Source organism: Eptatretus burgeri, chromosome 6 (genome assembly GCF_056783735.1).
Source record: "Eptatretus burgeri isolate ZD-2024b chromosome 6, Ebu_testis_v1, whole genome shotgun sequence".
Lineage (NCBI taxonomy): Eukaryota > Metazoa > Chordata > Myxini > Myxiniformes > Myxinidae > Eptatretus > Eptatretus burgeri.
In genome coordinates, this window is record NC_140966.1 from 63848961 (window position 1) to 63860676 (window position 11716).

At 45.3% G+C, this 11716-nt stretch overlaps 1 protein-coding gene and 1 long non-coding RNA gene across 2 annotated transcripts in view; one reads left to right on the forward strand and one right to left on the reverse strand.

The window, feature by feature from the left end:
* The first annotated feature begins 7142 nt into the window (after window positions 1-7142).
* CRYM (crystallin mu) overlaps window positions 7143-11716 on the forward strand; it is a 71102-nt gene continuing 66528 nt past the window's right edge. Inside the window, exon 1 of the mRNA XM_085885389.1 lies at window positions 7143-7532. Within this exon, the coding sequence (XP_085741515.1) occupies window positions 7366-7532 (167 nt within the window). The 5' untranslated portion in view covers window positions 7143-7365. The remainder of the gene's footprint in view (window positions 7533-11716) is intronic.
* The window catches only part of LOC147024949 (uncharacterized), a 13854-nt gene continuing 13743 nt past the window's right edge, over window positions 11606-11716 (reverse strand). Inside the window, exon 3 of the long non-coding RNA XR_015059277.1 lies at window positions 11606-11716. This exon is cut by the window's right edge and continues 375 nt beyond it. This is a non-coding gene — a long non-coding RNA (uncharacterized LOC147024949).

Consider the following 11716-nt stretch of genomic DNA (forward strand, 5'->3'; position numbering starts at 1 on the left):
CTCGTCGAGCTCGCGCTCGTGTTCAGTTCAGTTCGTGGTGGCTCCTCGTCGAGCTCGCGCTCGTGTTCAGTTCAGTTCAGTTCGTGGTGGCTCCTCGTCGAGCTCGCGCTCGTGTTCAGTTCAGTTTGTGGTGGCTCCTCGTCGAGTTCGCAGCTCGTGTTCAGTTCAGTTTGTGGTGGCTGCTCGTCGAGTTCGCAGCTCGTGTTCAGTTCAGTTCGTGGTGGTTTTTCTCCTTCGAGCAGCTAGTTCGTGAGCTCGGGCCTCTTCTTTTCTTGGGACACGGACGGGAGGCGCCGCTTTGCCAGCTCGGGCGCGCAAGCCTGCGCACACGAGAGGAGAGTGCCGGAGAGAGCTCGCCGACCGTCGCACCACGAGGGTGCAGGTAACCAGCGTCGGTCTCGTGGGCCCATTCGGTCATCCACGGCCCACGGCCATAAAGGTTTACGAACCCCGTCTACCCCCTTGCCTATGAGGGGCTCATTTCTTTTGTTCGGTGTGAATGATGTGGCGCCGTGTCCGTGATTAGAACCTGTTTAAGTGACTGTACACTATAAGCATATTCGGTGGTATTGCTTTTGTTTCCATGCCTTTTCTATATATTGCATGACTGCCTTGGCTGTACATACGTGCTGTCTTCATAAATGTGCTTTGTTTGAATGTACCCCGTTCGTCGTGTCCTATTTCCCCTTTGAAAGTGACATCTTGCATCGTGGAATGAGTAGTTGGTTTTGAACACCCGAGTAAAGAAGAATCACTGAATCGTCGAGGTCGGCGATAACACTGCTCAGTTATCCCTGTAGCACGGAACGAACCGCTTAAGCGGTTCGTGTCCTAAGCCGACCTGCGGCGTGGTACAACTCCTCGGTACGCTGCCCGCGCAGGTACTTAGGTATATCGACATTCGGCGATTCACCCTATTTCGCATGGGCAGAATGCGGACTGGGCTGTGGTGAGGTTAAACCCCCACCCGTGACTAGCTCCTGGCGGTAGTTCCAGGAGGGTCACGACTGAATTGTCCGTCCGGTGGGCGACGCGGTCACAATTCGAGTTATGTGGCCAATCGCACGCCAGGCAGGCCAGAATTCGTAACAATATCTTATAGTTTCCATGCTCGGTGACCCATCGCCACCAACTGGCCTGTCTGTCTGTTTGTCGCTTACAGGTCACAATTTTAAACCGATCTTCACAAAACTTCACCACATGGTAGAGTTTGTCAAAAGGAAGAAGCCTATTGTTTTTAGGTCAAAAGGTCAACAACTTCGGTGGGATTTTGAAATTCCTCAATTTTCATCCGATTGACTTGAAGTTTGAAGAGAATTTATATTTCAGGTAAATGAATTCAACTAGCCAATTATTTTGGAGGTCCACATCGGCCAAAAGGTCAACAATGGCCAGATTTCTAAATTTGTCAATTTTCATCCAATTCGTTTGAAATTTGAAGAGGTGTTGCATATTTGGTCATTGAATTCAACCACCAATTATTTTTGAGATCAAATTTATTCTATGGATTTTGCAAGTCTCATGCTCTGCACGACGTCTTCTTCTTGTTTGTCTGTGTGCTACTTGCAAAATCGAAGATATGTAAAGTATTGTTATGGTTGTTAGAAATTCACAGAACATCATTCAGGTTCCCCAAAGATCAGTTATGTCGAAGTGTGTGTCCAGGTTAGATTTCCCCACCGATGTATAACGGAAATTATTCGTGTGCCGGGCAGTGAACCTTTGAGGTCGTGTTATTCTTTCAGGTCAGGTCAGGTATGGGAGCATGTGCCAGAACAGCGCGTCGCTGCGTCCACTTTCCGCCAGTACTCCAGGGGCCTCCGTCTGGCCATCCCCCAGGCAGATGCCAGGCCCATCCCCATCTCCTTGAGATGATGGTCAACCTGCTGCAACCATGAGGCACGTGGTCGGCCCACTGGCCTCCTCCACTCATGAGACTCCCTCGCTGAGAGAATCTGGTGAGCAGGATCAGCGTCAGGAAAACGAGCCACATGTCCATACAGCCGCAACTGACGCTCACGGACTATGCAGGTAACAAATCTCATCCGAGTCTCTCTCAGCAACCGCTCGTTGGACACAAAATCCAACCAGCGATAGCCAAGGATTCTCCGAAGAGACCTGGTACCAAAGGAATTAAGTCTCCGTCTCAGATCCTTGGTCAGAGTCCAAGTCTCGCACCCATAGAGCAAGACTGGAAGTACCAAGGACCTGGAGACTCGGACTTTCGTCCTCCCGCACAGGTATCGGCAGCACCACACCCCATGATCCAGTGAATCTATGACTCCCCAGGCCCGACCCAGACGTCTATTGACCTCTGACTCGCAGCCAGCAGAGACATGCATATCACTGCCAACGTAAGTGAATCTCTCCACGACCTCAACATCCTCACCACAAACAGACACAGACAGGACAGCAGCATCCAAGATGTCACCGAAAGCCTGGATCTTAGTTTTGACCCAAGAAACCCGTAATCCCAACAGCTCCGACTCCTCATTCAGCACCTCGAGGGCTCCCAAGAGGATGTCTAAAGTCTCCGCAAAGATGACTGCATCATCTGCAAAATCAAGGTCCGAGATCTTGACATTCCCAAACGATGCACCGCAACTTGATCTCTCTGACATCCTCCCAAAAATCCAGTCCATGCAAGTGCTGAAAAGTGTGGGGGCAAGTACACACCCCTGACGAACTCCAGTAACAACTGGAAATAAGTCAGAGATGGTACCACCACACTTCACAGCACTCTCAGTACCAGAGTTGAGTTCAGACATCAGATCGATCAGTTTTGGTGGCACCCCACGAAGACCAAGAATGCTCCAGAGGACATCCCGATTCACTGAATCGAACGCTTTACAGAGATCAACATAGGCTGCAAGCAGCCCCTGCCAAAACTCTCGTCTGCGTTCAGTGAGGACACGAAGTGCAAGGATACGGTCAATCGTTGACCTCTTTGGTGTAAAGCCTGACTGCTCTGGACGCTGGTGCTCAAGCAGATGGTGGCGAACCCTATCAAGAATTATCCGAGCAAAGACCTTGCCCGGCACTGAGAGCAGCGTCACCCCTCGGTAGTTGTTGCAGTCTTGGCGATCACCCTTCCCTTTCCAGAGAGGGAAAACAAGGCCCCTCTTCCAATCAGTTGGGATGATGCCTGTGTTCCAGGCAGAGCACAAAACTGCATGCAACGACATGAGTGCAGCATTTCCACCAGCCTTGAGAAGTTCGGCATGGATGCCACAGATCCCTGGAGCTTTGCCCCGTTTCAACTGGTTCACCGCAGCCCGTGTTTCCACAAGCGAAGGTGGACCACAGTTGATTCGAGAGTCAGCCACAGGGATTGTAACACCCTTGACGTCCAACTCGACAGCTGGGGGATCAGCCTGGTACAACCGCTCAAAGTAACTGGCCCAGCGGGCCTTCACTTCAGACTCCTCTGTCAAGAGCCTACCACTCTCTGCTCGAACTGCAGTGCTCCGAGGGATGGGCTTGGATGAACGTAATGCGCGAATTCCCCTGTAAGCGGGACGAGAATCACCTGTCCACAGGTGATGCTCTACCCCCTCACAGATTCCTCGCACATAGGCCTCCTTGTCCACCCTCAGTGCACGTACAGTTTTACGCCTCAGCTCCCTGAACAGCTCAGCTCTGCCATTCAGCCTGGCCCTGCGACTCTGGTCAATGGTATCCAGTGTCCCTTGAGAGACAAAATTCTTCTTTGCCCTGCAGTGAGCTCCAAGACATCCACCGGCAACATCAAGGATGGTGGTCTTGAAGGCGCTCCACAACTCTTCAGGACCCCCCAAAGCACCCAGACCCCCCAAGTGTCCACTCAGCCTGTTCGCAAACTCCTCAGCTACTCTCTCATCCCTGAGCTTGGCAACATCCAGCCTAAGCTGGGATGGTACCATTCTCCAGGATTTAAGGTGCAGCTTTAGAGTTGCTCCAACAAGCCTGTGGTCAGTATTGAGGAACTGAGCACTCCGGTAGACCCTGCAGTTCTGGATCATCCTCCAACGACCGTCAATGAGGACATGGTCAATCTCCTTTGCCACACCGCCAGCGTGGAATCCCAAGTCCAGCGATGAGCTTGTGGGCGCTGAAACCATGAACCAGCCACCCTAAGTCCATGACTTCTTGCAAAGTCAAGGAACTTAGTGCTATTCTGGTTCATAGTTTCTGACCCATGGGGACCAACACACACCTCATAACCATCCCGATCAGTTCCAGTCGATGCATTGAAATCCCCCAAGACTAGAAGTGTATCTCGTCTGGGGCACTGATCAACCACAGACTCGAGTGTGGCGTAGAATGCATCCTTCACGGTGAGATCACTCGCCTCAGTCGGAGCATAAACAGAGACCAGGGAAATGACACCTAAGGAGTGACGAATCCTTAATCTCATAATATGCTCGTTGACTGGTGTTACCTCAATTATCATTGGGGTCAGCTTATTGGACACAGCTACAGCAACTCCTTGGGTATGGTAACCATCAGAGCGACCAGACCAATAGTAGGTGTAACCACCCACCATTATCTCGCCGCAATCCGGTCTCCGAACCTCAGAGAGAGCTGCAATCCCGATGTCCAAATGCTTGAGCTCAGATGATAACAGAGACAGGTGATCATCCTCTCTTAGGGATAGGACATTCCAGGCACCCACCCGAAGGGACCGCCTCAGGTTAACCCAAGGAGACCGCCGTCTGGTGGACGACACCTCAGCACCACTCCGACACACTCTCCCGCAATCTGACCCAGGGATGTTACCCCGTGGTTTCCCTCCTCTCATCAAAGATTGGGGGTCCATCAAAGATTGGGGGGCCGGGGGGTTCCTCACAATGGGTAAACAAAAGTGACGGTTACAAAAAGTATGCTCTGAAGAAAAACAACTCCATCACTCCTAGGATTTTTCCCCCGTGCGCCGAGAAGGGAGGGGCGGATGCCCCGGACCCGAAAAGGGCCGCGTTGGAATGCCGAGAGCAGAGTGGGTGAGTGGAGTCGAGTTGGTGAGTCCAGTGGAGTGGAGAGTTGGTGGAGTTTGGATCTGGAGTCCGGAGTCGGAGTCGGGAGACGAGAGTCAGAGTCGGGAGACGGCCGTGGAAAGGCCTGCTAGGCCCTGGACCAACCAAGCCGCCGTTAAAACAGCTGCCGCGTTGACAATAGAGACATACGGAGGGTCGCCGACCAAAAGACCCATCGAGTCACCTCAAGGGCGATAAAGGTAACCTGCCTGGCCTCGCGGAGCTCCTTCGGTCATCCCAGCTCCGAGGAACATTAAAGACTTGCGAGCCCAGTTTTATCTTTCTTTTCTGGGGTATCTTTCTTATCTTTGCATGAAAGTCTGTGGCGCCTTGTCGGTAAGTAGAATTGTTGTAAGTTCATGTACATAATAAATAGATATCGGCTGTAGGTTTTTACTCGTGTCTTGTGCCATCCCCCCATTCATTGCATACGTGTGAAAATAAATGTCCCCACTGTTGAAATGTCACCTGCTCGTTGTATCCTTTCCTGCCATTGACTACCATAATTGCGTTCGGAATAAATAGCTGGCTGATTAATAGCCGATAAAACGTACGTCTGGTCCGACGGGGCTTGGTGATATAAAACCGCTCGGCAATCGCAAACGGAACGAGCTGCTTAAAGCGGCTCGTTTTCGTGCAGGCTCCGTTGAGGTGTAAATCCCCAGCATTTCTGTCTGCGCGAATAATTAGGAACATCGACACTTCGGCGATCGCCCCTGTAGCACGTGGACAGAAGAGTTGGCTGATTTATGGTGTGGTTAACCACACTCGTAGCTGGGTTTCGGTGTTGATCCGAAAAGCTGCGACTAGATTGCTCGTTCGGTGGGCGCGGTCGCCCGCACGCCGAATGGGCGAAAATCCACAACAGTATATTAGTTGGTCGATTTTGTTGTTCTGTCTGTCTGTGTATCGCCAATAGGTCACAATTCCAACCGATCGTCATGAAACTTTACTGAGTTGTAGAGGTTGTCTCAACTGAAGCCTATTGATTGAGGTCGAAGGTCATCTTAAGATCAAATTTCTAAAATCATAATTTTTCATTCGATTGACTTGAAATTTGAACAAGATTTGCATATTGCGTCACTGGATTTGGAAACTAACTATTTTTGACGTCAAAAGGTCAACTCAAGTCAAACTTCTAAAATCATCAAATTCCATCTGAAAAATGGTCAATTTTCATCTGATTAAGCAGCAATTGCATAATGCATCACTGAAAATGGAAAGTCACTATTTTTGAGGTCAAAGGTGAACTCGTGGTCAAACTACTAAAGTCATCAATTTCAATCTGAAAAATAATCAATTTTCATCTGATTGACCTGAGTTTTGATTAAGATTGTCAATTTTCATCTCAACGAAATGGACAATTTGATGCAACCATGGCAACCTTTGGAGAGGGGGTTGGATTTTGCAAGTGTCATTCCCCGCATGACATATTTTTCTTGTTTGTTTGTTTGTGTGCAGGATATCTCAACAATTTGGGCACGGATTCAGATGAAATTTTGTTGGACAGGATGGGTGTGTGACAAGGCCGAAGTGATTAGATCTTTGTGAAGATCCGGATCCGGATCTGACGACCACAATTTTTTAAGTCCTTCTTTACCATTGAGAGATAGGGCCAAAAATTAAATGTAGCACGATATCTCAAAACGTTGTGGACGGATTCGGACGAAACTTGGTGGACACGTTGGATGTGTGAAAAGGAAGAATTGATTCAATTTTAGTGAAGATCCGAATACAGATCCGGATCTGAACATTTTTTTGAAGTGATTCTTCACTATTAAGATCATCGGGCTGAACTAATACAGAGCACGATGTCTCAAAAATTTGTGAACAGATTCGGACGAAACTTGGTGGGCAGGTTGGGTGTGTTGCAAGGACGAATTGATTCGATTTTGGTGAATATCCGAATCTGGATACGAGAATTGTTTAATTTTTAAAGTATTTCTTCACCATTGAGAGGACCAAAAACGATATAGAACTGCATGGACAGACAGCAAGATGTTTCAAAAATGTCTTGGGCTCCATAATATGTTCTCATGGATCAGGCATCGCGTTGCAGAGGACTGGTATGTGCTCATCCGAGTGAGTGCCCTTGGAGTAAAAGTATGCGACACGCCCTGTCAAAGGGGATTCCCAAAATGATACTTCCTCTTCACTAAATTTTCATTGTCGTTTCAAACTTGGCGGAGTTCGATACCGCCGTCTCGATCGGCACCATTCGGTTCGAATTTTCTCTCCGTACCTTTAATACCGTCAGTGATCGTCACCTCCAGGCTTATTACAGATTTAACTTAGTTTGGCCAAGGGCTGCAGGTTCCAAGGTTCCCCGTCGATCCTCCAGGTCTCGGTTCCCATGGCGCATCCCCCGTTCCGCGTCATTCTGGCCGATGCGGTGTCGCGCGCCCTCTCCTACGAGCAGCTCGTGCCGCAGCTCGAGGACGCGTTCAGGGCCTTCTCGGCTCGAGACGGATCCGTGCAGCAGCCGCGACGAAGTGTGTTGCCATTGGAGGAGCACGGAGGGTGAGGAATCGTCACACATCACACATCACGCGTCTCTCTGCATCTTCAGGACTCATCGATATACAGGGCACAAATGCTGTGTCCTGGACTCTTTATATTTTCAATGGCCTCTATTTTTATTTATAAGCTGTTATTTTATATTCTTGTGTGTGTATATATATATATATATATATATATATATATATATATATATATATATATATATATATATATATATATATATATATATATATGTACAGTAAACCAAGATATGATAGAAGTAAATAGACACCATGATTTAAAAATTATTAATTTATTTATCATTTGAAGAACATTTGATCCATTTTAATACACACACCAGTATTTGGTGGGCTTGCCATTTGCAGATTTCAACGCTTTTACCCTTTCAGGCAAAGAACGAACGAGTTCCGAAATTTTCTCTTGTTGGATTTCTGCCCAGGATTCACACAACAGGTTCCACAATTCTCTCCGTGATGTTGGTTTCCTGGACTTTTTCCGCACAGCTCAATTCTGCAATATGGCCCAGAGGTGTTCAATGGGATTTATCTCGAGGAACTGACTTGACCATGGAAGTTGCTTGATCCCATTCCTGTCCTGCCATCCTTTGGTCATTTTTGCAGTTTGGCATGGAGCTCCATCTTCCATGAAAAGTGTTGTTTTTGACCATCTGACCAGTGGAGAAGACTGGGAGAAGTCCATCCTTAAGGATAGAAATGTACATCGTAGAGTTGATGTTGCCAACACTCCACAAGCTCTGACCGACCAGCGCTCCAGATTGTGTGCCATGTGTAATTTTGTGTGCCAACGAACATCAAAGCCGATACACCAGGAAAAATAACAGAACCATTGGAAAACATCCGTAAATGAAAATATAAATTAATGAAAAATCAAATGCAGATGAGCGACCTGAGACAATGGGGAAGCATCGTTAACATGCTTCCACAATGTGTAAGCACACCCCACTGATCATATATAATGTATGTATATATATATATATATATATATATATATATACATATATATATATATATATATGTGTGTGTGTAACCGCCATTTCTCCCTCTCCCCCCCTCTCCCCCCCCTCTCCCCCCCCTTTCCCTCTCTCTCTGTGGCTTTGTTCCTTCGTCACGGCCACCTCCAAACTTGGGGTACAAATACAACTGTGTGGGGGGTAACATCGACTATGTGGCCATGGCTTCATGCAGGGATGTTCTGGGTGGGGTGGGGGAGAGTGGGCGTAAATTATCTTTGGAAATATTTACCATGTGGCGCCACCTGGTTGTGGCAAATGGTATTACAATTAAACTAACCATGTTGCAAACACCAGGTCAAACTAATGCGGTTTTAGTGATCAAACTTTAATCACCATGTCAATTTGATGTAGAGTTTCACATCAACATTGAAGCGGTTTTGGAGAAGAAAGTTTTTAAAGGATCAGTTTTCAAACTAATAAGGCTGCCAAACCACATGACATGATAAATTTACATGCCTCTGATTGGGTGGAGGATCATGTCTGAAGTTTTGTAGTGATCGTGTGAGGTTCGTTTTTCTATCCATTGTGGCCGCTAAACCATGTGACTTATGATGTCATCATTTTCACATGATACGCAGCAACTGTATTGGATAATCTTTGCAAAGTTTCTCATCGATAGGTTAAACGGTTTCAGATAAATAATTTTTTTCATATTTTCCTTCAGTCCAATATAGCTGCTACATCATGTGACTGATGACGTTTTAGTGATCAAACTATAATCACCATCTCAATTTGATGACATACCTAGAGTTTCACATCATTCCGTTGGGCGGTTTGAGAGAAGATGGATTTTATAAAGATCAGGTATGGTAGCAGCATGCGCCAGAGCAGCACGTCACTGCGTCCACTTTCCATAAAACCTTTTTTTTATCAAGATTTTATTGTATTTACCATAAAACCAATTTAAAGGTTTTATGGTACATACAATATAGCTGCCAGAGAACATGACGTATGATGTCATTGTTGTCAAACTTTATTTGCCTTGGCTTGTTGATCATTTGTATGGAGTTTCACTTCAATCTCTAAAGCAGTTCTGGAGAAGAAAAAAAAATTGGGTTTATTCTTCAAAAAATATGGCTGCCAAACCACACGACGGATGACATCATGAAATTTAATATTTCAATACAATTGAGTCATGGATCATGTGCAGTATATGAAGTTTCAGATTTTTAGGATAAGGATTTCGATTAAAACAATTATGACTGACCAACAACTTCACCGATGATGTCATCATCGTAAAGCTTTATTCCACATTGGGAGTTGTTGACATTTGCCAAGTTTCAAAATTTTTCGATCAGCAGTTTCAGAGAAATAATATTTTTAATTATTTGCATTTATCCGAAGATGGCTTCCTTACCACGCGACCTATGACATCATAATTTTATAAATATATATATATATATATATATATATATATATATATATATAAAATATATTCTTTATGGGGCAGGGCAGAAGGGGGGGGGGTCGCTCCAACGCTGAAAGTTGTGTCGATTGGACGTGTGGTTGCTGAGAAAAAAAAAACCTTTAAGTATATTACAAAAAATGCATAAAAAAAAAAAGCAGTCATAGACTGGTACTTACGAAATCGTCAACTTGACCTCTGACCTTGTCCAATAAAACCTGTCTCTGGAGAAGGAAGCGAGGCAAACCAGAAGTTTCTACGATGATTCTGCACCAAACCATCAAAAATCGAATGTTTTGGATGTTTGACCTCACTGTGACCTTGACCTTTGACCGATTTTGACCAAAATCTAATCAGCGCTAGCCACCACCCTCCTGAATCACGTGGTGTAATTTGACATTGGTTGCTCCTTCCGTTCTCGAGTTATCATTTTTTGGATGTTTGACCTCACTGTGATCTTGACCTTTGACTGATTTTGACCAAAATCATTTGTAAAGGTCAATTAGAGCCAAGGGCAGATTAAAAAATATTGTCATGAGGTGAAGGCAAGAAATAGCTCAGAGACTATTTTGCCTGCCAACCTGAAATTTAGTAAGCTTTTTTTTTTTTTTTTAAACAAGGTCAATGAGTGTGCCAAATTCCAGCAAAACCGCAGGCGGTGAGAGTCATATATTTGTTTGGTTGATTTCACCATTTTGGAGTGCTCTTTCTCTGAAACTTTATCTGCATTCACATCTTATAGGTATTGAAACAACACTCCTCAAATCACAACTTAGGCAAATGATCAAACATACACACACTTCCACAGTATCGCAATTCCCAAAAATGTCTTTGTACCGCAAGCACTCATTGAACAGAGAGCAACTTCACCTGTCCTGTTGCCCAACATTCCTCCATTAATCCCACAGTAAAATGTACTGAGATTAATCCCACAGTAAAATGTACTGAGGTTAAACCCACAGTAAAATGTACTGGGATTAAACCCACAGTAAAATGTACTGAGATTAAACCCACAGTAAAATGTACTGAGGTTAAACCCACAGTAAAATGTACTGGGATTAAACCCACAGTAAAATGTACTGAGATTAAACCCACAGTAAAATGTACTGGGATTAAACCCACAGTAAAATGTACTGGGATTAAACCCACAGTAAAATGTACTGAGATTAAACCCACAGTAAAATGTACTGAGATTAAACCCACAGTAAAATGTACTGAGATTAAACCCACAGTAAAATGTACTGAGATTAAACCCACAGTAAAATGTACTGAGATTAAACCCACAGTAAAATGTACTGGGATTAAACCCACAGTAAAATGTTTGCATGCTGTTTAAAGGATGCCTTCGTGCAATTGCATCGTAGGGTTAACGATGCAATATTCCACGAAGCTCTGAGTGTGGGCCTGGCTGTCTGCACTTTCAGCACAATGGCTACCTTATATAATATAAATAAACTGGAAGATTAACTTGTGTTATTTCCAGATATTATTCCCATAATCTATTTATTTGGTTGGAAAGCTAATAATATATTTACTTGGAACAAAAGTGTGTTCGTTTAATCACAGAGTTACTGTCTTAAAAACTGCTTTACAAGTATGAAGAAGTAGAAGAAGAAGCACTAATGGTTTCTTCAGGCAGCTGTTCCAACGGAAACATTTATTATTCCACCAAATAAGGAACCCTTCAGAAGGAAATGGAAGGATTACACAAAATTATATAACAGTAATATTTCTGGAGGCGTGGAA